This window comes from Lontra canadensis, unplaced genomic scaffold (genome assembly GCF_010015895.1).
Source record: "Lontra canadensis isolate GAN:19392208 unplaced genomic scaffold, GSC_riverotter_1.0 scaffold31, whole genome shotgun sequence".
NCBI lineage: Eukaryota > Metazoa > Chordata > Mammalia > Carnivora > Mustelidae > Lontra > Lontra canadensis.
The window spans coordinates 16,026,406-16,053,602 of record NW_022631025.1 but is presented as its reverse complement, the minus strand read 5'-3'; the positions used below and the strand labels follow the sequence as shown (position 1 = coordinate 16,053,602).

Sequence of the window (27,197 nt, the reverse complement as noted above, 5' to 3'; positions counted from 1 at the left end):
GAATCAATGGAGAGTCATTTTTTACAAAGATGTTATCATTTATTTGAGAGAGAGACATACAATGTGAGCGAACATGGGGGAGGAGCAGCGGGAGAGAGACAAGGAGACTCTTCGCTGAGTGCAGAGCCTGATGCAGGGTTTGATCCCAGGTCCCTGAGATCAGGACCTAAGCCAAAACCAAGAATTGGACACTTAACTGACTGAGCCACGCAGGCACTGCCGAGGGAGATTTAGTTTCAAGCAGATAAGTAACATTATGGTATTTGTCACATAGAAAGATCAATCTGAGAACATAATGGAGGACCGGTTGGCATACAGTGGCTATACTGGAAGCAAGAAGGCCAGTTAGAGATTGGTGAATAACTAGGTTAGGGGCTATACGAGTCTACGAGTCTGAACTAAGGCATTGATACTACAAAGTGAAGCGAGGGGAGAGGGGGTTAAGAGATAGGCGTAGATGGACAGGAGTTGAGGACAGACTGAATGTGAGGGTTGAGACAGGGGGATCAGAGGACAATCTGACCAGGTTACTGCCTCAGGCAACTGGGTAGGTGGTGGAACCGTTCATCAAGATGCGGAGCATGAGTGAAGATGGTCTACAGATGGGGTGAGGGGGCTGGAGAAAACTGCATTTACATTTCAAGTGTGAGGTGTCAAGCAACTCATTAGCAAGCAATTGGATGTGTGGAACTAGAGTCCAGGAAAACCATTTGGGATGGAGAAGTAGATTTGGGGGGCATTAAGGCATAGTGATAATGGAAGCCAGCTTCAGTCTGGAGAAGACTATATTCCTATGTACTTGGGAAGCACCTGGGGAGAAGTTATTATAAAATATCATCAAGATAGTACTTAGGAAGGTCGGTTTTGTGGGTAGACAGCAAGGGTGGCTGACGGTCTTCTCCCAGGGTGGGGAAGGAGCTGAATTTCTCATCTCCACTCTTGATGTTTCTATGGGGTCAACTAACTGCTCCGAGGTGAATCATTTTGGAAGGGAAAGGAAGCAAGAGTAGAAGCAGGCTGTAACAGGCTGGCCTTTGCTTGTTTCATCTAACAGTATTAAGTACCAAAAACCAAAACAAACACTCTAACTATACCTCTAACTATACCCAACCCCTAGGCATTTGTATAGCAGAAGGATAGTTTAGGGCATGGTGCTCTTCCAAGAATCTGATTATCCATTAGTAACACACCTACATCAAAAAATCACATGTGAAATCAGCTTCTGAGCTAACCCATACACTCCATGGACTGAAATGGTAGAATAAATATAAACAGAACCAAAAATAAATAAATAAATAAAAGGTTAGGTGGGCTCAAAAATAAGATGAAATCACTTTGGACCAGAAAAGGAATATAAATACATAATAGTTGTCTGACTGATGCCACCCATCTGCTTTGCTCTGAGCCTAGATGGAGGGGATGGTGTCTGTGAGTTTAACTTTTCTATCATAATAGGAACTAAAAAGTGCTTCCTGTTAGATGTGGGCCAAAATCCAGGCTGAGATCTTAAAACAAGAGTGAGAGGGGGACACTGCCCCTGTAGACCTCACTTCCAGACCAGGAACTCCCCAGGGCTGCCAGCTGGGTTGCTGATGGGATCTGCACTGTCATCAGCATCCCCTTCAGGAAGGCTGGGATGTCCTATTTCTGGACTCAGTTTCAGGGTAGGGGGCAGGGGCAGAATTAACCAAAAAACTACTAGGCTGAGAGGAGTAGGGATAAAGGGGGTGGGTGAAGGATGAAATTTCCCATTCAAAAGGAACTCAAGACCAAATATCCAAAATATATGGAGAAAATGAACATTAAGATGACAAACACAATGGACAATTAGAACATAACATGAATTTACTTCAAATAATACCAATTTTATAGAGAATTTTGACAAAGTTTTAAAAATCAGTATATTAAAGATATTAAAAAAATAAAAAGACATAATATTGATAAGGAAAGGATAAATTAGGAAACACAAACATGAAGATATGAAACAAAAAGAGATGGGTATAGGGGCACCTGGGTGGCTCAGTCATTAAGCGTCTGCTTTCGGCTCAGGTCATGATCCGAGCGTCCTGGGGTCCAGCCCTGCATCAGGTTTCCCGCTCAGCAGGAAGCCTGCTTCTCCCTCTCCCACTCCCCCTGCTTGTGTGTTCCCTCTTTCGCTATCTTTCTCTCTGTGTCAAATAATAAATAAAAAATCTTAAAAGAGAGTTGGGTATAAAGAAGAAATATTTTTAAAATTTTAAAGTAAGGTATTTAAATTTAAAAAACCCTAAAATAATAGATGAACTGAACTTCAAACTAAATACAGAGAACAAATTGGATGAATGGAATAAAGTACTGAGGAATTAACCTAGTATAAACCACAGAGAGTCAAAGAAATAAAAATATGAAATAGTAGGTGGGAAACATAGAGAGCAGGAAAGTTTGAGTGACATTAAATAAGGAATTCCCAAGAAGGAGATCAGAGGAAAGGGTGGAGACACAACATTCGGAGGTCTAATAATAGCAAATTTTCCAGTTTGCAAAAAGACTTTAGGATTTGTTTGTTTTGTGTTCATTCAGCAAACTAAATGAGCGCTTACTATGTGTTACAGTCTAGACTAGAACAGAGTATACAAAATAAATGTGGCACAGCCCTGAGGGTCTCACAATTACTAGGAGAGATGGACATGATTAAATTTAATGTAAAAAGAGCTATGATAAAACAGTATGTTACAGAATCAAGAGTAAGGAAGAGCATTTCTGAGAGGATTAAGAAAAACTCCTCCCCCCCAAAAGAAAAGCTTCCCAGAGTAGATGACGCCCAAACTGGGTGTTCTAAGTTGAGCATTCCCTACAGTGTTGTTCTCCAGGAAGAGGAAGCATGTAGACAAAAGGTGCAGAGGCATGAAAGTATGACGTGTTTGGTGGTGCTGAGTGGCTCTAGGTTCTATAATACATGGAAGGAGAGGCAAGGTCCTAAGCTAAAATGACTGGCTGGGGAAAAACTTGAATCACCTTTTAAAAATTAAAAAAAATTATTGGATTTATTGAAGGACAACAAGTAAATGTATAGATTGCTGAGATAGACCATGTCCATAAATGTGATGACTCAGGATCATAATGATGGATTCCCCTCCCCCCAAATAAATTCAGTGTAAAGCCGATTAATATCCAGGGGATTTTTTTTTTTTTTTAAAGATTTTATTTATTTATTCGACAGAGAGATATCACAAGTAGACAGAGAGGCAGGCAGAGAGAGAGAGAGAGAGAGAGAGAGAGAGAGAAGCAGGCTCCCTGCTGAGCAGAGAGCCCGATGCGGGACTCGATCCCAGGACCCTGAGATCATGACCTGAGCCGAAGGCAGCGGCTTAACCCACTGAGCCACCCAGGCGCCCCAGGGGATTTTTTTTAATGAAATGTGACTGAGTATAAAATTTATATAGAAAAGGGGCTGGAAATAGCCAAGATAATTTTGTAAAGGATAGCGGAAATATACTGGGCCAACTACCAATATTAACCTAATAAGTTTTAACAATTAAAACATTGTAGGAGGTATTTCTTCAATGTTGAGAATAATACATCCTGATTATCTTTCCACACCCAGCAGACGGGAATTTTCAGTCGGTGTGGAATTACTGTGCAGGGTGACCTGGGGAGGGGGCGGTTGGCAAAACCAGAGTCCAAGTCACATGCTGGTACTTCAGAAGGTTGACTGAGAAATGCTGAGAATGGAAAATGAGGAGAGTAAAAATGAAAAAGAGATCTGAGTACATAAATGCTTAGGAGGGAAAATCAGCAGACCTTGAAGTTTACCTTTGTTAAGAAGCAGGTGGGTCAGCAGGGGGCAAGGGAAGGATGTCGTTAAGGTATTGGTTGGACATTGGGTCCATTAACAGCAAGAGTGACTACTAGAGGAAGCCTAGATTGTGTTTACTCTGGGACACATTGATTCTAGGGTTCTCTGGGACAGAGAAGTCTCAGGGAGGTTAGAACGGAGCTTGGGCTAGCTGGAGACAGACATCTTAAGCAGTTGTTGAAATAATAAAAATAAAACTCCCTAGGCAGATTCCAAGTTCAACAAGCAGAGGAGGACAGAGTGGGTGGGAACCCCCTCCTGGGGGAGACGATGCCTGTATCTGGACCTGGAAGGATGGGAGGGTCCGAAGAGACAGCAGGAGGGCGCTCTCCAGGAATGAGAAGAGAGGCGCCAGGCCCAGAGGAATCCTCATCTTCCCAACCACACCCATGCAAAATGACAGACACACCCTCACCTTTGCATTTGTCGCAGGTCGGGTGGCATCTCTCACACGTCCACGTCCGTGTGTTTTGCTCCCCATAGTAATGCTCGGGGCAGGTGCGAAGACACTCTCCCTTGGAGCGGAGCAGAAAGAAAAACTTGTCGCAAGACAGGCAGTCGGTGGGCCGCGGGCCCCGGCACGCCCTGCAGCTCTTGCTGCACCGATCACACCGCCGCGTGGAGATTTCTGCGTAATACCTGGAACCAAGTGGGCACACGGAACACTGAATACTAAGCTTTGCTCTTAACCTGGGTGTGGTGGAAACATCTGGGATAGTCACATAGTGTTCATTTCCGAGTTGTGTGACTTAAGACTACTCGTTAACGTTACTCAGTGGACAGGTTACTGTAGGCACACCTCATTTTGTCATGCTTTGCGGGTGCTTTGGGGCAAGTCTTTGGGCGCTGTTTTTTCCAATACCAATTGCTCACTTCCTGTCTCTGTGCCATTTTGGTAATTCTTGCAACATTTCCAACGTTTCCATTATTACTATACTTCTTATGGTCATCCGTGATCAGTTGTTGCCGAAAGCTCAGGCAACGGTTAGCCTTATTTCGCAGTCAAGTGTTTTTTAATTTAGGTATGTCGATCGCTCTTTTAGACATAATGCTGTTGCACACTTAATGGACTACAGTAGTGCGTAAGCCTAACTTTTACATATGTGCCCCAGGAATCCGAGAACTTCACTTGATTTGCTCTCTTGCAATATTCACGTTATTGCAGGGGTCTGGAAGTGAACTGTGGGATCTCCAAGGTGTGCCTGTAATGAGACTAATAAATCTGATGACTCAGTTTTCTTATCTTTAAATGGGGTCCTACAGTATAAGTCAGTTTTCATATCTTTAAATTGGGCACTACAGTCCCTCCCCTGCTGTTTGTATTAAATTCGGTAACACACACGAAAGAACTTATCTTAGTTCTTTTGAGCTGCAATAATTTTTCACTACTTTTGCCTTCTGTATAATCATGTGCTTCTTCACCGGAAAACTTAAGCTTCAAGTTTTGTTGAGTGGAATCAGGGTAGGGAAGATGTTTTCAGTGTACCTCTGAATGATTCTTCTGGTTTCGTAATTTTAAAAAACATCTATCTTTAGGGATGCGTAGGTGGCTCAGTCAGCTACGTGTCTGCCTTCAGCTCAGGTCATGATCCCAGGATCCTGGGATCAAGCCCCTCATTGGGCTCTCTGCTTCCCCTTCTCCCCCTGCTTATGCACATGCTCTCTCTCGCTCTGACAAATAAATAAGTAAAATCTTTTTAAAAAAATCTATCTTAAAATAGAAAATGACATGAGTGATGCTAATGTTTATATCATAATAGATGTAACCTCTGAAATAATTTTTTGGAGGCTAAATATAGCCATAATCACTGTTCATTAACTTTTTACTAAGTACATGGTAGTTCTCTCGGGACTTCGTAGGCATTAGTTCACCTTATTGAACCTAAAAGTAAGATGCTAGAGCCTGCCTTCTGGAACAAACTGCATGGGGTCAAAGCCAAGCAGTTCCACTCGAGCTGTGCAACCTTGGGCAAGTCCCACACCATCTCTGTGTCTCAGGTCTGTAATATGGGGACAATGTTAGTAGCTAAAATTAAACAAGTTATTGTTGAGAAAATTGTTAGAATAGCACCTGGCACATCATGAATCACATGTATTTGTGATAATTATGAATCATATGATTACATCTCAAAACCTTATGATTTAGATATTATCATCTCTATTTTATGTAAGTAGAAACTGAGGCTCAGAGAATTCAGACAATTGGCTTAATGTCAGACTGCTCGTGAAGCGGGCTCATGTGATTTGAACCTACCTGTTCACCACAATAACAAAGCAGGGCTAAGTAAATAAAAAATTTTCCAGTAAGATAGAAGAGAGAAAAGAAATCATTGACAAAGATGAACTTCTAGACATCCTCCCACCCTTCTTGGTATCTCTGGACACGGGCACATTGAAGCTATTCTAGAAACTTTGATGGTTTGCCCTTGGCTTCTCTGGCCTGAGACTCTTTGCCACATAGGGTTCCCTAAAGTTTATTTCAGTTCCACGAAAGTCGTTGGAAACTAAATCCAGGGCAAGGTAGCACGAGTCTGCCTCTCTCTCGCCAGCTGTCCCTGACCTGAGTGAGGGCATTTGTATCTCTGTGGCCCAGCCTGTGGCAAATCAGGCCTTGTTTTACCTTCTGCCATCAAGTGAGGAAAATTACAGCTGAGTCATTCAGGGAGCCTGGGTGAGACCGGGTGATGAAGGGAGGACAAAGAAAGCATCAGCCAGGAACTGAAGAGCCAATAAAGGCCACAGAAGATGGGAAGAGAAAGCCACGGGAAAAGGTAGAAACCCACACTTTCCCACACAGACAATACAGGGACTTGAAGTCAGAAGATCTGACGTCTTGTCTTGGCCCCACTGTGTATTAGTAGCCTTGTGACATTCAGCAAGTCACTTAACATCTTTTTTTTTTTTAAGATTTTATTTATTTATTTGACAGACAGAGATCACAGGTAGGCAGAGAGGCAGGCAGAGAGAGAGGAGGAAGCAGGCTCTCCACTGAGCAGAGAGCCTGATGTGGGGCTCAATCCCAGGACCCTGGGACCATGACCTGAGCCGAAGGCAGAGGCTTTAACCCACTGAGCCACTCAGGTGCCCCAAGTCACTTAACATCTTTGAGCCTCTATTTTCTCATCTGTAAAATGGGGAGAATAAGTCAATCTCTGAGTATTGTTGGAGAACCAGATCATAATATAAAAATTTATTCTGAGTAGAAATACTTTGTAAACTTCAAAGCAGCATATATATTCTTTACTAATATTACAAATGTCGATAGGTTGTTTCTAAGATGAAAAGCACCGGGGCACCTGGGTGGCTTAACTTGTCTGCTTTTGTCTTGGGTCATAATCCCAGCATCCTGGGATCGAGCCCCAAGTGGGGCTCACTGCTCAGCAGGGCGTCTGCTTCTCCCTCTGCCCCTCCCTCCCACTTGTCTGTGCTCTCTCTCTCTCTCAAAAGTAATAAATACAATATTTTAAAAAAACCTGTTCTGAGGTTAAACACACAAAAAATCATGTGTGTGGGTAAAGGGTTCAGAGGATCATATACCTGCCTTTCCAAGGTAAAGAGATTTAATATGAGCTTGAGGCAATGTGCGTGGAACAGTGATTTTGTACAAGGAACCATTTCTGTTAAATATTTCCACTTATACCTCATTAATATCCCATTTGTTCCTCATTAAAGAAATTTATGGCAACTCGTGCCTCTCTTCCCAGTGGGTAACTTCACATACTTCACAACAGAACAGTTATCTTCTTAATTTGATGGTCTACAACTATTTAGATGACAGGATTATACCCTTTTGTGCATAAAAACGTTTAATGACTTGATTTGAGGGAGATGGAGATTCCTTTCATTGGATCCAGATCTTTTCAGGCACTTTCTGGAATGAAGAGGAAAGGCCAAGCCCCGTGGCCCTCTCCCTGCCCTTGTCGGGGATGGCCTTTTGTTCATGGATCCGTACGGCTGGTGTTTTTGAGGGCTGAGGTGTGTGACTTTGTGCTGAGTATTGCAGTAATATGTGTAAAAATAAGAGGTTTTTTTTTCCAGGTTTGTAATTTTCTTGGTAAGAAATATATAGGAAGAATCAATTCTTTTTAAAAAAAGATTTATTTATTTGAGAGACAGTGAGAGAGAGAGAGAGAGAGCACGTGCATGAGTCGGGGTGGAGGGGCACAGGGAGAGGGAAAAGCAGGCTTCCCGCTGAGCACGGAGCCTGATGCGGGGCTCAATTCCAGGACCCCAGGATCATGACCTGAACCGAAGGCAGACGCTTAACTGACTGAGCCACCCAGACGCCCCCGGAAGGACCAATTCTTGAAGGTCAAAATCTTTGTATTTTACATCCAAGGTGTTCTTCATCAGACATGTGTGGAATGAATGAGTGAATGGATGAGGGCAGGGTTCAGCACACAGTGCAGGCAGGAGTTGCTGTAGAGCTGAAGGAAAGAAGCGTGAGGTCTCATGTGGGCAGAAGCATTGGGGAAAGTCCTAGGGGATAGCCTTTCAGTTTGGGTCTGGAAACCCTCAGTGCCTTAGGTGACTGACTGGGAAGGAAGAATTAGCAATGGGCCCGTAATCTACGTCTTTCTCTGTACTAGAGATTCCTGGGGGAGAAAAGGGAGGACTCCGTCAAATCCTCTTTCAAACATGCTGGAATCAGACCTTGTGATAAATACACTTATAGTTTCTCCTAGCAAAAAAAATTATAGAGTTCTTATTTGTGACGTGCTTTTAGGAGGATACATCTATGTATCTAGGTTGCTTAGGGCACCTAAACGTGTACGTTGTAGATTTATGGGGGCGTGGGAGGTTGGAGCATTGGTGGCGTGTAAGTGGGAATATTTAATTGAAATTTTTCCCTTTGTAAAATTGATGTTCCGCATACCTGGCTTAGATCTCACCTAAATCTGATCAGAACAAATCCTAATGCAGAAGAAGAAGAACCTATATTTATGGTTTCAGACTTCTCTAAGGGAAGAATGCTTTGCCTCTGCCTTGTGATTGCCTATACCTTCAAATTAGTAACGAAGTGTGACCCGTGATTCTAACTTGATGATCGACCCTTCATGTTATCTCACTGTGTCACTCTGCCTCTCCTGTGTACTCGTCCATTACTATGAACTAGCTGAAATCTTTTTTTTTTTTTAAGATATCTATTTATTTAAGTAATCTCTGCACCCAACATGAGGCTCAAACTCATGAACCCAGGATCAGGAGTCACGTGCCATATGGACCGAGCCAGCCAGGTGCCCCAGCTGAAAGCCTTTAGAGATCAGTAGATTTTGGGTGGACTCTCATCTTTATTTCTTCCTAGCACTGAGACTTCAACCCGGTGTTATATAACTTAGCTTCCTCATCTGCAAAATGGGTTTGCTGATAGTGCTGCCTGGAGTGGTTTTGGGGTTTTGGGGAAGCGTGTGTTGAGCGCCTTACCCTTCCCGGCACTGCAGCAGGCACTCCTTTTCCAGCTGGAACGAGCCTGGGTGGCAGGAGAGGCACTGTGTGCTGTGTCTCCCTTCACATGTCCTACAAGAGCTGTGGCAGGGGATACATCGGTGCCTGTCCTCATCAGCGTAGTAGCCCTCGGGACAGTCCTGCACGCAGGTCGTGTCTGCCAAGGAAGGAAAAGAGTCTGTTTTGGTATCAGGTATGACGTGTGTCTGCAAAACCTCCTCTGCGCGCGCCATGGTTCACTAAGGCGGGACGGGAGGGTGCAGGAGGAGTGAGACGATGTCCTTGGGAGTGTCTTGCTTCTCAGGTTTCCTGGGTTAGGGAGATAGATGCTAACCCTTTCTAGGTCTTCAATATATTCATCTCTTCCTTCCCTCTCTCCCACACCCCTCCACTGCTCCTTCTTCTAGCTGAGTGAACTTTGTCTCATTTTCTTTCTTGCATACCTGTGTCAGCCCAGTCACCTGGAAACCTGAGGGCATTGCTTCACATCAGTGATAACCTTCCAGTATGATCTGCTGGAGGTAGCTAACCTCAGACCACGCCAGACTTCAGGAAGATTCATTAATCCCTGGATGCAAAATCCAGGGGAAATTTTAATGAGGGGCTGCTTTCCTGCATGATTGTAAAGTGTCTTTCCACACACTGCTTGTTACTTGCAATGGAAAACAGTAACTAAGCAGCAGAGACCCTGGCCAGCGCTCTGAACAGGTGACCACAGTGTCACCGGTGAGGGGCAGGTGACATCCTGGGTCTCCAGGAGGACATGACATCACCTGTGGAGTATTCTGGCTGGAAAGCATCATCTCCGTCTAATCATGGGAAACCTCACACAGACTCCCATAGAGGGATAGGGACTGTATTCTTCTAAACTGTCAATATTCTAGGGGTTCCTGGGTGCCTCAGTAGGTTGGGCCTCTGCCTTCAGCTCAGGTCATGATCCCAGGGTCCTGGGATCGAGCCCCGCATCGGGCTCTTAGCTGAGCAGGGAGCCTGCTTCCCTTCCTCTCTCTCTGCCTGCCTCTCTGCCTACTTGTGATCTCTGTCTGTCAAATAAATAAATAAAATCTTTAAAAAATAATAAAATAAATCGTCAATATGCTATAGAAAAAAAATGTCTGTGGAAATGATTCAGATTAAAAGGGGCTACAGAGACCCGGGAACCGAAAGCAATACCTGATTGGAGACGGGATCCTGTTCTCAGGGGAAATTGCCAAAATTCAGGTGATACAGTGATACAGTGAAGTATTGATGTTAAATTCACTTGCATCAACAGCCATACAGTTGCTATGTCAAAAAGCATCCCTAGTTGTAGGAAATACATACTAAAGTATTTATGCAAAAGGAGCCACGCTGTGTATATCACATCCCCAGATGGTCGGGAAGAAATTTATTGTGGAGATGTAGGCACACACATTGAAAGAGATGAGAGCGAGCACACAAATGATAAAGCAAACGGGGTATCTCATTAGCAGTGGGCGAGGTGGGTGAAGGCCACATGTGTGGCGTTCTTTGTACTTTTGTCTTTTCTGTAGTTTTGAGAATTTTCCAAATATGAAGTGAAAAATTAGAAAGACATCTACTGGGTGCCAGGTGATATGGAAGGTAGTTTCCCAGATGGAAGGGAGGAGAGAGCCCTCCTCAGAGGACTCGTGACTCACTGAGAAGAAGATGGTCCCTCAGGCAGGCGTGACACTGGTCCTCAGCAGGCCCTGTGCAGCGGAAGCACTTGGCATGGCAGGGCTTGCATCCCAGAGCCTGTACGTCCCAGTACTCAGAGGGAGCGCATTCCTTGTGAGGCACACAGTCCCCGTGGTGGTTGACCAGAAGACCTTCCTGACAGGTCACACAGGTCCCAGGGGATGAGCAGGTCTGGCAGGACTTGTGGCAATCTATGGGTACAAGACCAAGGGGGAGAGGATCAGGGTGTACCTGGAAGGCGTGTTCACACTTCTTTCTTCTTCCTTTCAGAGATTTCTAGGACTCTGGACTAGGGCATGGGGCACCACCAAGTTGGGTAGAGCCCTTGGACTCTGGGTAGAGCATTCTTGTCAAATGAGAAGAAAAATGGCTGTTTTCTCTCTGTAATATCTAGAGAACCCCTTCTTGCAAAACCCAGAAATATTAGACTCAGTGTAGTTACCAGAATTGCAACAGAATAATAAGCAGTTCTGGGGTGTGGTCACACACCGGTCTGTGGCCTGCTCACCCCATAACTCTAATTGCCGTCCTCCACTAACCCTCCCAGAACACCCTGAGCTTATCACTAACAACAGTTGTTGGGATGTATTGTAATAACCTGTGGATCAAAAAAAAAGGCCTCTTGTATTCCACTGAGAGGACCTGGCTTGTAACAGGCACTCAGTAACTTTTTGTTAGACAGATAAAATCAAAACAGTTCATTCCTACCTCAGGGTTTTAGCCATTGCTGTTCCCTCTGCTTAGAGTATCTGTGTGGTTCTCCTCGATATATGTGTGGATTATATTTTCAATGATGTCTTCAGGCTGCCTTTGCTCCAATTTCAACTCCATCCTGCCCAGCTTCCTGTTCCCCTGCCCTGACTAACTTTTCCTTTTGACTTACTTTTTTAGGGTCTGTCTTCCATGTGCTCACAGCACATGGGAGGCCCCCAATGAGTGTTTACTGAATAGAATAGACACCTAGAGCAGGACATTGAGGCTGAAGGTACCAAGTCACTTGGCTGGAACTGGGCAGGGTTAGGAGTTGAACCCGGGAGCTTAATCAGAGCTCCTGCTATTTCTGCCCCAGTGCCTTGGGATAGGTGTGGGATTCTTAGAGGTGCCTATGCTGTCTCATAGAGGATAATTTGGGTGACCCAAATGGATCCCAAGTCCTGTGTTTCTTAGGAGAGATCCTTCTTACTTCTGGATGCTTCTCTACATCTACCTAAATCTTAATTTTTCAGGTCAGGTCCTTTATTTCTTCTCTCTGGAAAGTCCAGTGGTCACCCTATTTCTTCCAGTACCAGCTTCCCTCAGCCCGACTTTGGACTGGTGGAAGGAGTCATTGCCTTGCAGGGAGAGCCTTCAAGTTAGTTCCCAACAGTTGAGTTGGTCTGAGGGGAGCCCAGACATCCATATATATATGAAATATAAAACATTTATTTTTTATATATAATTAATATATATTTAAATATAATTTATATGTATATACATATTATATGTTATATATAATTTAAGTATAAATATATAAAAATAAAAATATAATTTTATCATATAATATATAAAAATATATAAAATATATTTTACTTTATATATATTATAATAAAATATATATAATATATAACATATATAATAAAATATATATAATATATAACATATATAAACACATAAATATATTATATATAACATAAAATATATAATTATATTATTAAATATAACTAATATATTTATTATATAATACATATAAAAATATATATGATATTTATATGTGTGTGTGTGTATTTTTTTTTAAGCTCCCCAGGTAATTCTAATGGGCAACCAGGGATGGGAACCAAGGGCCTTTCTCAATGAGAAAACTAAGTCAGGTAAGTCAAGTAAATGAGGCCCACAGAGTTCTGTGTATGGCAAATCACCAGTATTATTGAACACCAGAGAAAGGCCACAAATTGAGCCTCAGTTTCTGTCCAGGTACAAGCACGATGGCATGGCAGCCTTTGGCTGAGTTGCTGAACTTCTCAAGGAAACTGGCCCCAAGCTCTACCGTGTTCTGGCCCCGTCTTCTACCGTGTTCTAGTCCATGGTCTTTCCTGCGGGGGCACGGACACTAAAGGGTGTCTTACATCAAACCCACAATGAGGTGAATCCAGATCCTAGGGCTGGAGCAGAAAGCTGTCAGGAGTCTGCTCTATCCCCACGTCCTATGACATGGAAATCTTTCTTCTGAGTACATTCTAGAACGTGGCTGCCCCAGGTTTCTCCCACCCCAGGCGCTCACCCTTAAGCTCCCACTGCTTTTGGGACCACCTCTGCAGAGCTGCCTAACAGTGCCTGCTTGGTGGCGACACGGGCCAAGTTAGCCCTGGCTGCCTAGCGGGAGCGAATCACTGGGACTCTGTAGAGGTTAGCCCAGGGCGATTCATTTAATGGAGAATTCTCATGATAGACCATTTATTTTTCCTGTTCTGAGGCCAACCGTTGATACCTAGGGAAAACATAAGGAGGCATCAACGAGAGCAGATCCCGCCTTGAACGGGTTGGGGTTGATGCGCTGAGTGTGGGGGGTGTCCCAGGGCAGGACCTGCTGAAGCAGGTGAGGAACCATGGAGGGTCACCACAGGGAGCAAACTGATGAAGGACCCAAGAACACCCCCCCTGCCCGCCGAGGCACAGCTTTCCCTATGCTGCTGTCACCCTTTAGCAGCTTCAAGGTTTAAGAAAAATAACCAGGGGCGCCTGGGTGGCTCAGTGGGTTAAAGCCTCTGCCTTCAGCTCAGGTCATGATCCCAGGGTCCTGGGATCGAGCCCCGCATCAGGCTCTTACCTGAGAAGGGAGCCTGCTTCTCTTCCTCTCTCTCTGCCTGCCTCTCTGCCTACTTGTGATCTCTGTCTGTCAAATAAATAAAATCTTTAAAGAAAAAAAACCAAGACACTTCCATTGTGGGTGACTTGTGAAGGTTCGTGTCTGCTGTGAAGCTTCACACGGGAGTTCTTTTTGATCAGCGGATCAGAGCCTGTGTTGGGAGGAGGGTCAACCTGACTTGTTCTCAAGAAAAGTTACCTGGTCAAAGCTGATGAACAATTCATTTAAAATTAATAATGAATTAGAGCAGATTCAAAAGTCTGCTTTCTTGAGCAGGAGGGAAACAGGTGGGATGACAGCTCTGGGGCTGGAACCCCGCAGACCCCAACACGTGCTTTGTCTCAGCAGACACCCCTGTGGTGGCGGGTGCCCTGGGGATGCCTGGTCAGACTCGTGCAAGCTGTTACCTCGGCAGTCTTTAGTTTCTTTCTCGTAGTAGGTTCCCCCTGGACACTCGTCCAAACACCGTCCATTGTAGAGAACCAGGGATGGCTCGGCACAGAGGTCACAGTCATCCGCCGAGGGGCCACTACACTCCAGACAGTCTTCGTGGCAGGGGATGCACTCGCGTGTGTCCTTGTAGAAGCCGCGGGAACAGGACTGATGACACATACCCTGGAACAGGAAGGACCCAGGCGTACACTCTGCAGGGAGTAGGAAACAGCCAGTTACCCCCTCGGGCACAGGAAAGAGGAATCCCTTCCTTCTGGAGTGGGCTAGCCTGTCCAGACCCCACTGGCTCCTTCTACCAGAGTGTTCCGTGTCCCATGTGTGTGTCCCGTGCCAAGCCTCATGTCTCTAAGCTTTGGGAGAGAAGACCACATACAGTGGCCTAATGACCTGGTGTTGGGTTTACAGCCCGAAATGATCTGCCCCTTAGAGGTGTAAAAAAATTGCAGTGATGGGGTAGACCAGCTGTGGAGGAGATGCTGGAGGTTTTGGTGAAAACCTGAAACGCAGGCTGTATTCAGTGCAAAAGCAGTTTAAATATTCTTGCATTAGTGACGTTTTCATTCCCTGGTAGGGTCGACCAGTGACATACACATAATTATTCAGTGGGAGGAATGCATTGTGGGTTTCTTTCATTTGTCTTCATTCTCTTATTTGGGGGGAAACCAAGAAAACACTTTGGGTCACACCAAGAGAATCCCTTCAATGGAACAGCATCATTCAATGGGTCTTACTCTGGAGAGGAGATTAGCTTGTGGTGGGGATAATTCCCGAGAAGGAACTCCTAGCCAGAGTGCTCTCCTGAGCCCGACTGTCTTCGCCTGAACTTCTCTTTCGTATCTTTTATAACAGTTGCAATTCTCTAGCTCCCTCTGTTTCCTTAATATCAGCCTCCCTATGAGATTTTGTGCCCAAAGAGGCAGGAACTTTGGGTTCTTGTCTGGATCTCCCGCAGCTGGGATGACCCCTAAGTGCTCCGGACCCCTGTGTGGGAGAAATCCCGCAGAAGCAGGACTTTATCGTTTGTCTTTGCTTGAAGCATCCGTAATGGCGAGGCTTTAATCCCGCCCTTGATTTCCTCAGTGATGGGCAGGGAGGTGGATCTATTTCAGTAAAGGTAAGGAGACTGGTTCCCTCCATTTTGCATGGACACCTCCCCCCCGCCCCCACCCCCTGCCACAGTCGGTCCCCAGGAGTGGTGGCTTGGGAGAGCCACACTCTCCCCTGGGATGCTCCCACATACCTTTGCACGTCTTCTCATGGATGCAGTCCTGACACATCTCAGGGCAAGCCTTGCACACCCCCTCCACGGCCACGTGCCTCTCGGGGCAGGCTTCCCGGCATGCTCCCTGGTGCAGGGTGAGGCTTCCTTGGCAAGAGTGGCAGTTGGTAGCATTTCCTTTGCAGGTTCTGCAAGGAGAGCTGCAGGGCTTACACGTGCCGTCTTCTGCGTAGAAGCCCCTGTGGGGAAGACAGAGCACAAGTGGAGATGCTTTCCGGCTGGGGAAATGAGTCCCGCGTGGTGGCAGAGGTCTTGGGACTGAAGACGCTGGGAAGGCGGCTGCCACCGGGGGGGAGAACGAGGCGGTCAGATTTTCAGAGGAAGGAGGGGTCAGAAATCACATCTGGGAAGAGAAAGATGAAACGGATAGGTATTGTCCTTGTGAACGTGGTTGGTTTGAAAGCCACTTTTGTTAATGTCTGTATAGTTCAGCCACGTTCTGGTTTCCTATTTTATCTCCCAATTTTTATTTTTATTTATTTATTTTTTTTAGAGATTTTGTTTATTTGACAGAGAGAGAGATCACAAGCAGGCAGAGAGGCAGGCAGAGAGAGAGAGAGGGAAGCAGGCTCCCTGCTGAGCAGAGAGCCCGATGCGGGGCTGGATCCCAGGACCCTGAGATCATGACCTGAGCTGAAGGCAGAGGCTTAACCCACTGAGCCACCCAGGCGCCCCTGGTTTTTATTCTTTATTCCTTTTTTTAAAATAAGAGCCTTATGTTAGAGTAGAAAATGCTTTTTATCCAATACATTTTTAATGAAAAATTTTCATTTACTAAATGACTGAATTTAGTCTTTAATATAAAATGTTCATTTATAATTAAGTTAAAAAGTTACTTTTAAAAAGCTCAGAAGGTTTAATGCCCTATAAAATTAGAACCACTTTTGTTTGCGGCTCCTCTCAGCCAGTCTCCAGTGGCTTCTTCCAAACACACGCGTAGAATGTTTGCACACAGTGTCAAACATATTTACAGCACAAACATATCCTACAAATATACAGGAGGATATATTTCTGTGACTGACTTTCTTCCAGGTGGAGTCTGGTGTCCGTATATATTGGACCTCTCAGTGATTATGTTATCATGCCATAGATTAACACTGACTGGCGAACACAGGAAATATGAAAACCTTAAACTTTTCTAATAGATTTGGAAGATGAGGAAAATATAGATAGTTCCTTGGAAGAAAAAAGCTGGAGGAAAGAGCTGGAATGTGCAGAAGCGGGAAAATCACAAACCAGTGTAGAGGATATGGACTTCGATGTCCTAGGTGTCTATTACAGTTGTTTTCTACAATTTTCATTTTATTTGTCAGCTGTTGTCATAATAGTGCAAAACATCCCCAAACTCATCACCCGTGTGTCTGTGGGAGGGCAGATCTAGGCTGAGCTTGTGCTCAAAGAGGCATATGTCATTTGTAGGGGAAGCACATGTGCTTCTCAGTATGTGTACTACTCAGGCATGTACTCTCGGGGACGGAGGCTGCACCCCAAGGTACACTCTGGATTCTGGTCTTTCTGTCCCTTTATCTTCCCTGGCACAGGGACCTCCTGGGCACATTCTTCTCTTAGCCATGACAGAGAATAAGAGGGCAAGTTCATCCAGGCAAACAGGTTGTAAAGCTCTGCTTCCCTTCCGCTAACGACCCGTTGGCCAAAGCAAATGAACTTGCCTTAAGTCAAGATCAAGGCAGTCCATTCAACATCTGTGGAAGTTGCTGCAAAGTGACAAGTAGAGGGCACAGATCCATGGAAGGGTGAATAATTGTAGCAAAACTCATCTGTTAGAGTCCTTTTTGAATCAGTGCCCATGAGGCATCCTATACGGCCTCTTTACTTGACGTTTTAATGAACTCATTCACATCTGTTTCCTCATTCCTTCAGCCCTTCTTGTATTTATTGAGGAAACAAAAATGTACTGAATGTATCAGGAAGAAATAGGACAGGGGTGAATAGGTTTATGTATCTGATGTAGTTTTACGAAAGAAAAATCGGAGAAGAAGCAGTTTAGTAGAAGAGAGGGAACCAAATTGTATCTGGATGAAAGCTAAGACCAGACTCCCTTATACAGTAGTATCTTAGCTTTCTGGGACCACATGGAGAACCTTCAGTTGATTATAACTAAGTTTCTGCTGTCAATTCTTACATCTAGCAGATGCAAACTATTTATCTGCAGAACAGAATTGAATACGCTTGGCTTCTCCACTAGCCTGGAGGCTTCTCGAGTACCCTGACTGGTGTTTGCACCTACAGGATCTGCCTCAGTAGCAGATCCAGAAACTAATGATCTACTTCTATCATAGGTCTTGTAGCTCTAGCGTCAAGTTCTTTTAATCAGTGGGAAATTTCTAATTCCCCCAAATAGATCCTATTGGTCACTCCCCCAAACTCCCTCCTCGCCTTCCTCTTTCTAGTCCTCCTGGCTGTCAGTGTTTGATTTTATTTGGGTGTTAGGGGTGAATCTTGTGTAGCAGAAACTGATCCTTCTATTTCTATCCTTCTGGCCAGAGATCATTTTTGGAGCATGGAAGGGATGCATTCTGACTAATGAGATGTGAAGGGAAGTCGGTTTTCTTTCCTTTGGAAAAGAGATGGAGGAGGGGAAACGTGCCCTTTTCTGTCTCTGGTTATTGCTGTGTAGGGTGGTGACGTTTGGACACAGGGCAGACAGCGGGGCTCAGGGGATGACAAGCTGAAGAAGATACAAGAACAAAACGGAAAGATTATGAGTCTTTAACGAAGTGTTGGCCACTGAGGTAGCCAATGCTGGATTTTAAGCTTTTTGGTCCATGCAATGACAAACCCCACACTGTCTCAGTCATTCTACTTAGAATTTATGTTGCTCGTCCCTGGAAGTTCCCAGTTGCAGTTTTCCAAGTATCGTTTCCACTTCCTTTTTACATCCTGGAGGTGGAACCATTGATGGGAAGAGAAAAGGAATTATAAACCAGAGGACTGAGGAAACCACGAGGAATCAATAAATAATTTAGCAGGTCTGATTCTGTATTTATTATTTACACCTCACACCTCACCTGCTGCAAACATTTAAGAAGAGATTCCTGTATTCACAGCCTTAACTTTGGTCATGGAAGAAAGACAACCTGTTGATCACAGCCACAAGGTGGAAGAAACGCGTATTTTCACAAAAGTCAAAAACATGTACATATCACAGTCCCGAGGGAGAAGTGTGCAGGCTTTGACTGCTATGGCCAATAGTGATGTCAGTCAGAGTCACAGGGGGACACATCCCTAGGCTCTGTCACTGGGGATGGGGAGGTGTTCCTGGTGCAAGAAGGAATTGCCCTCCAGATGCCATAGGGGAATGAACCAGAGCCGGACGAGAAAGGCAGAGGGACACTTACTCAGGGCACCTGGTGTAGCACCTGCCTTTGTGGAGGACAAGAGGGAGGTCTGGTGATGTCTGGCACTTTCTGCAGAGATCAGCTCCAGAGCAGGAGACACAGTCCTCTGTACAGTTCTCGCAGCTTCCACTCCTCGCCGAGGGCCACGTGCCTTCGGGACAGGAGGAGACACAGGCCTGGGCCAGCAGATATGTGCCTAGAAACCCAGGGAAGAAGGCAGAGTGGACAGACGGTCATCCTGTGTCTGGTCCAAGGGCACTTGTGTCTGCACAAAGGACAGATGACCCACAGCAGCCCAGACTCCTTTTTGGAGCCTCTGCAAAGACCCAAGGATGTTGAATATTTATTTCTGACAATCGCAAGTAATTATTAGTGATGCTCGGTCTCCCACATTCAGTTTGATGGCCAGAAAGGATATTGACAACAGAGGTTTTGCCCTGTTTCTTTCTTTCTGTTTTTAGCATTTATTTGAGAGAAAGAGAGAGAGAGTGTGAGTGCACAATGGGGGTGGGGAGGAGCAGAGGGAGAGGAAGAGGCAGGCTCCCTGCTGAGCAGGGAGCCCGATGTGGGACTCAATCCAGGACCCCAGATCATGACCTGAGTTGAAGACAGATACTTATTTGACTGAGCCACCCAAGTGCCCTCTTGCCCTGTTTCTTTTACTTTCCTGCTGATACTGGTGCAGGTCTCGAGGGGCTTCCTTCTGTCCAGGTGGTCTGTTAACACCTTTGTCCACGTGTAAGGCACATGTGCAGCCCTCTAGAGTCTTTTTTTCTGCTTCTGGAAGCCTCTCCTTCTAGGCTGCTAACCCAGTGGCAACTCTTCCATCCAGCACCACCTGGCGTGGATGGTCTGTCTATTTATTTTTAATTGAAAAAAATCAGATATCATCATTATTGAAGAAAACTATTGTAAAAATCACCCTCCATTCCCAAATCCTAAGAAAATTCCTTCAGTTTTTGGTTGTAAACGTTTATATTTTGTATGGGTAGAGTCATGGCACACCTGAAATTTTAAAGTTTGCATCATCTCACAATGAACACTGCGCCTTCCAACACCATGACCGCTTTCATGGTCACTTTTAATTCTTAAATTCTCACTGTTAATGAACCATGTTCATAAAATATCCCCCGAATTCAGGGGAGTTGCTATTTCTGATGTTTTGTTATTACAGACGAAGAAGCAGTGCATCTGTTGACCTGTTAAGTTGTTGTTTTTTGGATGGGGCTCCTGGGTGGCTCAGTCAGTTGGGCGTCTGTCTCTGGCTCAGGTCATGATCCCAGGGTCCTGGGATTGAGCCCCACATCAGGCTCCTTGCTCAGCAGGGAGCCCGTTTATCCCTCTCCGTCTGCCCCTCCCCCCTGCTCTTGCTCACTCTATCAACTAAACAAACCTTAAAAAAAAAAAAAAAAAGTCGTTCTTGGGTTTTTTTCTCCCCTAAATTCAGAAATGAAGAAGGAAAGAAGAAGTAGGGTACTTACCCTCCCCCGGAATCTCTACCCTCAGTTCTCTTGTTTTGGCTAATGCACTTTCAAGAGTAATGGAACCTCTAGAAATGTCAGGTACCCAGAGACCCAGCAAATTCTGTGGCCAGATCAACAGATAACTTCATCATGGCTTTGGATAAGAACACTGATGTTTTTCTTTTCTCTCTCTCTCTCTCTTTTTTTGGTCCTTTGAAAGCTAGTTGTGTGTGTGTGTTTAAGATTTTATTTTTAAGTAATCTTTATACGCAACATGGGACTCAAACTTAACAACCCCAAGATCAAGGGTCTCTTGTTCTACCGACTGAACCCGCCATGTGCCCCTGAATACCAGTTTTGTTAGAGGTCACTGTCTGGGTCCTGGCATTTTCCCAGAGGAGCCATTGTGATAGGAACAGTGAGAACTGGATCAAGTCTTGCAAAGCTTTTACATAAAGATGTCACATGAGTGACAGTGAAGTGTCTGGGCCACGGCCACCTCCTGTCACATTCCACACTGACCTTTTGGACATGAAGTGCACAGCGTTGCAGACTCATTGCAGGTTTTACAAGAAGGATGACAAGGTTGGTGTCCTCGCAAAATGTCTGTGTAGGGACAGAAACCAGAAGTCAGTGTTACAGCATTGGAAAGGATCTCATGGGTCATCTCGTCTTCCTTGCCCAGAGTAGAATCCCTTCAGTTTTGCATTGGCTAAACTCTGGTGCCCACTCATTACCCATGCAGTGGACTTTATTCATTTATTCATGTATTTCATTCTTTTTTCTCTTCCTTCCAATTGATCATTAAGACGTGGTTTGCAAACTTCCAGTGACAGGATAGCCTTAAATACAATGGGGTTGTTTAATCTAACAGGTGTTCCTTCTTCCACATACTAAAAATCTGTGGGAGTGTGTGCTTGTGGGCATGCATCATGAAAGAATTTTCTAGTTGAAGGTCATCACTTCTTTCCCCAAGATTCTTAGATGACCATTTCTCTTCACTCCAAGATGATAACAGAATTCATTGTGTCTTTTGTGGAGTAACTTTTTCTTTTCCTTCTTCCCTCCCTTCCTTCCCTCCTCTCTTTCCTTTTTTTTTTTTGTTCTTTGGAACTAGGTTTCAAAATCCGTCAATGTTTGGGTTTCTGTGTTCTTCAGAGTGACCACTGTGGAATGCAAACCTAAATTGATCTCCTCTCAAATCATCGTTAAACATTCACCTAATGGGCCCACCTGCGAGTTTTCTGGTTGGTTGGGTGGTAGGCAGGCCATTCCCGCTCAATACCCATCCACCTGGGAAACATTGGAGGTGTTCCTGTCTCCCTTTCCCCCCAAGAGCACTCCTTCGATGGCCAGGCTTTTCCCAAGAGTCAGCAAGTCCGAGGGACAATTTCAAAGACCTACAGAACAGCCTTGGTGACATCACTCAATGAGGACACGAGATCTTGACCAAACCTCAGGAGCTGCTTGGGAATCAGCATGAGTCTCACGGGGGAAAATTAGAAAAAGAAGATCTAGCTCAGGATGTGGGATAGGAATGATCTGGACCCCCAGTTGACTGTTGGCATCTTATGACCCCCCCCCGCTTCTGGCTCCTTCCAGCCCTTCTGAGAGTCGGTCTGACAAAGTGGGTCCTGTAGGCACACCTGCCTTCAGAGCCCAGCTGTGCCACTTCTGGGAGAGTAACCATGGATACGGGAATTAAACTCAGAGAGTCCTATTTTCCATGTCTCTAGCATGAGAGCCAATGATCGTTCCCTTATAGAACTGTCGTGGGATGAAATGAAACTGTGTATAATGCACACACACAGCGGCTCAGTAAATGCTAGACCTTCTGCTTCCTTCCTCCCAGTTTTCTCCTTGGGTACATACCTCCCCATTTCCCAAGCTTCAGCTTTAGTTCTATCTCTTCTTCCCCTGTTCCATACCTGGAGTGGCCCTGGGAGGCAGCGCTTGGTTTCTCCGAAGGTGCCATGGTGATTAAGCTGCTGAGATTAGCTACTGAGGAAACTAGATCCCCAGGTAGGGAGGTAGACAGATTGGCATGGAGGTAGATACAGACGTATAGACATAAAGGATCATCCTGCCACGCTAAGTGGCAGTTCTCTTCCTAGTCTGGAAGGAGAAACATGCCTTGGTTTTCCAGGAGACTGACTCACTGCTGTACTCTACCTGGGCAGAGCTGTTAAGAGCTCAGTTAGCCTTGGGCAGAGCAGAGCCCAGCACAGGATTCCCGCAAAAGACAACAGGAGGCTCCACAAGACCCACTGTCTCCCCGAAGGCCTTTTTAACCTGACAGCCTCACTTAACTCTAAAGAGAAGGCGGCAGAGCGAGCAACAGGTCCCTTGCCAACATCATTCCTCGCTAATCCCCAGGGAGATGCGGATCAAAACTGCAGTGTGAGAGCATCTCACACCCGTCAGCTGGGCGAGGCTGGAGAAGACATAGCCAGCATCGGTGAGGACGTGGAGGAAAGGGGACGCTTGTGCACCGCTGTTGGGCTGGAAGTAGGGAGAGCCACTGTGGCAAACAGTGCGGAGGGTCCTCAGAAGATGAAAAATGGAGCTACCCCACGATCCAGCCGTTCCACGCTGTGTATGTAACTGAAGGAAATGGAATCACTGTCTTGAAGAGACACCTGTTCTCCCATGTTCATTGCAGCCTTGCTTACAAGAACTGAGATACAGAAACCACTGAAGTGTCCATAGATGGGTGAATGGATCAAGAAGATGTGCTGTATGTGTATAAAGGAGCACCACTTGGCCATAAAAAGGAAGGAAATGTTGCCATTTGCGACAAATGGATAAATCTTGAGCATTAGGCTAAGCGAAATATATCAGAGAGAAAGACAAATATTCTGCGATCTCACTTATACATGGACCTACAAGGAAACCAAATTCTTACAATAGATTGGTGGTTGCCAGGGGTCAGGGTGGGGTGGGGGAATGGGTGAAAGGGGACCAAAAGGTACAAACTTCCAGTTGTAAGATGATTAAGTACATGGTGTCTACAGCTAATACTGTTGTATATGGGGAAGTTGCTAAGAGGCTAGCTCTTAAAAGTTCTCACCACACACACACAAGGTAACTGGGGGTGGTGGATTTGTTAACCTTATGGTGGTAATCATTTTGCAATATATACATATATCAAACTATCACATTATACTTGTTAAACATGACAATGTTACTTGTCAATTGTATTTCAATGGAACTGAAAAAAACACAATGGCTGAGAGCAGTTCTTAAAAAATAATAGCAAAATAATATTTACCAGACACCTTGACAGTCTTTAATATTATTATATGTCTAGGCCAGGGGTTGAGGTTTTTTTGACTCAGGGTTTGAAATTTTTTGTTTTATCTTTTTTTTTTTAAAGATTTTATTTATTTAAAGATTTTTGTTATTTATTTGACAGACAAAGATCACAAGTAGGCAGAGAGGCAGGCAGGGGCGGGGGGGAGGGGAAGCAAGCTCCCCGCTGAGCAGAGAGCCCAATGCGGGGCTCCATCCCAGGATCCTGGGATCATGACCTGAGCCAAAGGCAGAGGCTTTAACCCACTGAGCCACTCAGGCGCCCCAAAGATTTTATTTATTTATTTGAGACAGGGAGAAAGTACATGAGTGAGCACACAAGAGTGGAGGGGAGGGGCGGAGGAAGAGGGAGAAGCAGGTTCCCCATACAGGGGAGCCAGAAGTGGGGCTCTATCCTAGGACCCTGGGATCATGACCTGAGCAGGAGGTGGCAAACATTTAACTGAGCCACCCAGGCACCCCGATTTTATCATTTTTATACTGAAGTTTTTTTATTTAGAAATGAGTTTTAATGAATTTTACTCACATTTTTGTAATATATCTACACATGTATTTATAATTACGCATCTCACATTCTGGCAGCTTGAGATTTTACTGGGACACGCTAGATATAAAAATTCTGTAATGTTGGCACATGTCCACTAGAGGGTGCTCTGTACACACAGTGAACAGCAATTAAGTGTGGGCAAGGGAATCATCATTGCCAGGCACAGGTTTTTATCCTAAAAGATTAGTGATTTAAACACAAGTATTTGACTTTGATCATAGTTTTTCTTTTTTTTTTTCCACTCCAGAAATTCTGGACTGGACAAGACCTCAAAGGGAAAAAAAAAACAAAACACCTTGACCAAGAAAATGTAGTGTCTGTCCTTTAGAAATGGCTATAGCTAAACCATATAAAACAGGAGTTTTATTTAAAACAAACTTTAAAATAAGCAATACTCACACAGTTAAAAAAAAAAAAAACAAAAAACAAGAAAGGGAATATATCATAAAGCATTCCTCTATCCTTTCTATATAAACTGTATTTATTCACCTTGTTTATCACATTTGTTTTGTTTCTGGTAATAATGTATTTGGGGGGCCATGGCACATAAAGAACCCCCTCATTCTTGTTTGTGACTCCACAGCATTCCATTGCACGGGTATATCAAACTTCATTTTTCTAACTGGTAACTGTTGGTGACTGCTTAGTATTTTTTTTTTTCCCCCAATCTCCGCTATTTCAAATACTACAGCAGTGACCAGGGAGGCCAAAGGTGCTTTTCCAGGCTATTACAGATCTGCAAGGACAGAGGCTTTTCTTGATAGCCTCTCCAGAAATAACTAGTCAGCACATCAGGAACGCCCTTAAATGTTCCAGAAAGCTTCACGGCTGAATTTCCTCCCGGTCTCTGGCCTCTGAGCACCAAGTTGTGGTTACAACCTTCCTTCTGTTTTTGTCTGAGGACTTCCGCACCCCCGTTTGCTCCTTATAGTTCAGCTTCTCTGGTTGGTTTCTAGGTCACAGAGGCTTTTGATTCGGTGTGATAGTCTTTTCCCTATTTCCCTGTTACCTCTTTTGATTTGAAACTTCCGCCGTTGCTTCTGTGGAAGGCTCCTCGCTGAAGATGGGCTTTCAGTGGGCCCGGGCTCTTTTTTATTAAAAAAAAAAAAAAAAGGCGTTTCATTTTTTTAATGCAAGAAAGATAAAGAAGGTTACTGTTGCCTATCACCTTACCACCCAGAAATGTGGGGTAGACATCAGCACGTGGATTTCCCATCTTCATATTGAATGTGGGAGTAGAACCATGTATGTGTTTGTGTGTGAAATCATTTATGTCTTCTCTGTATATAGTACCGATCCTACATTTTGCATTTTATAAAAGATTTTATTTATTTATTTGACAGAGAGCACAGAAGCAGGGGGTGGGGAGCGGCTGGCAGAGGGAGAGGAAGAAGCATGCTCCCTGCTGAGCAGGGAGCCCCATGTGGGGCTCGATCCCAGGATCCTAGGACCCTGGGATCACGACCTGAGCAGAAGGCAGATGCTTAACCGACTGAGCCACCAGGCACCCCTGAATTTGATATTATAAATTTTATAGGCATATTCTCTTGCTCCTAAAAGTCTTTGTATACACTATTTTAAATGGGTGATGTATTTGGATGAAACATAATTCACTTAATTTGGGGGGCGTTATTATAAATGGAGCTGCTATGGACATCTTTATACACAGGATATAAAGGACTTGGCTTGGCTCCTAGGCATCTCAGCTACCACTCTTTGCAGCCTTCTTTTCGGGACTATTCTTCCCCAATCTAGCACCCCCTCCCCGCCAAATACTTGATTTTGACAAGGAAGACTGTTTTGAAAGTGAACTAGTGTTTCCTGCGCTAAAACTGGGTCAGGTTAAAGGGCTGGGGAGTAGTTTAACTTTTATTGTGTCCTCTTCAGTCCTGGGAGCTTTATGTGTGTTCTCCCATTTAATTCTCAGAATGACCTTGGCTGAAGTAGTTCCATGTTCTTATTTTATGGTTGAGGGAATTAAGATTCAGACAGAATGAGTAACTTGTTCAAGGTCACACAGCTAGTAGAGAGCAGACCCAGGATTTGAATCCTGGTATGCTTATCTCTAAAGGCTACATCCACTAGAGAGACTTTTTGTAATTGATTTGGATTTTAAAATAGTTTGGTTGAAGTCAAAGCAGTGGTGTACCGGTAAAATGGCTTTTTGGAACATAAGACAAAAAACTTGTAGTGTTTGCCGATGGTAAATACTCCCATCATAGCCGATGGTTTAATGATCCCCTATTGAAATTCCTGGGTATTTGACAATCAAGGCAAGTGCAGATGTGTGGTTCCTTCAGGGATCCTGTGGGCCAAAGGTTTAGTCATTTCCTCATCCAGAGTCCCGGGTTTTCTTCACTGAGTTCTGATTGGATAATTAAATAAAAATGAGGTCTCATTTCTAAGCGAGGCAACTGTATATATCTACAAAGTCCTTCTAAAAATCAGATTTTCATGGCATCTTTAAAGCTCTCGAAGATTCAGTTACAGGCAATGTATCTCCCCACCGCTGAGATTTATTTTTTGCACATGGCTCAGTGTTTGTGAGGGACTCTGGGAGTCCAGGCTTCCTCAGGGCACAGGAATCAAGATCAAAAGACAGGCTGGTGAGAAATTGTTAGGATGTGGTCAAAGATAAAAAGTTAATTCCCCGCGTCTGCGCTTTGTAGATTAAACTACCCTCGGACTATGTCATTAGAGCCTGCTACAAACACGGTTTTCATCGATGATGGAAATAGGTAGGTAGGGGAAATGTGCGGGAGTTATTCCCAGGACTTTCCGGCACTACCAGGGGGGAAAACCACTTAAGAGAATCCAAATGATTTAACAGTCATAGAGTAAACCGTTTCCATTCCCCACAATGGTTTCAGGAAGGCAGCTGAATGCCCCAACATTTTCACCCATGGTCACCCTATGATGCCCGGGGCGCTGTGGAAGCCATTAGTGGCCTGTTTGACATTGGGT

General features: G+C 44.6%; 1 protein-coding gene across 2 annotated transcripts in view; it reads right to left on the bottom strand.

Annotated features, from left to right (window-relative positions):
- The window catches only part of PCSK5 (proprotein convertase subtilisin/kexin type 5), a 443,312-nt gene that overhangs the window by 14,888 nt on the left and 401,227 nt on the right, over window positions 1-27,197 (bottom strand). Inside the window, exons 28-35 of one of the 2 annotated variants that reach the window (XM_032866664.1) lie at window positions 25,243-25,320; window positions 20,897-20,980; window positions 18,912-19,107; window positions 15,514-15,731; window positions 14,228-14,464; window positions 10,939-11,169; window positions 9,260-9,437; window positions 4,251-4,474 (exon numbers count right to left, since the gene is read on the bottom strand). In XM_032866664.1, coding sequence (XP_032722555.1) covers window positions 4,251-4,474; window positions 9,260-9,437; window positions 10,939-11,169; window positions 14,228-14,464; window positions 15,514-15,731; window positions 18,912-19,107; window positions 20,897-20,980; window positions 25,243-25,320 — 1,446 coding nt within the window. The remainder of the gene's footprint in view (window positions 1-4,250; window positions 4,475-9,259; window positions 9,438-10,938; window positions 11,170-14,227; window positions 14,465-15,513; window positions 15,732-18,911; window positions 19,108-20,896; window positions 20,981-25,242; window positions 25,321-27,197) is intronic. The other variant, XM_032866665.1, reaches the window with a different exon arrangement.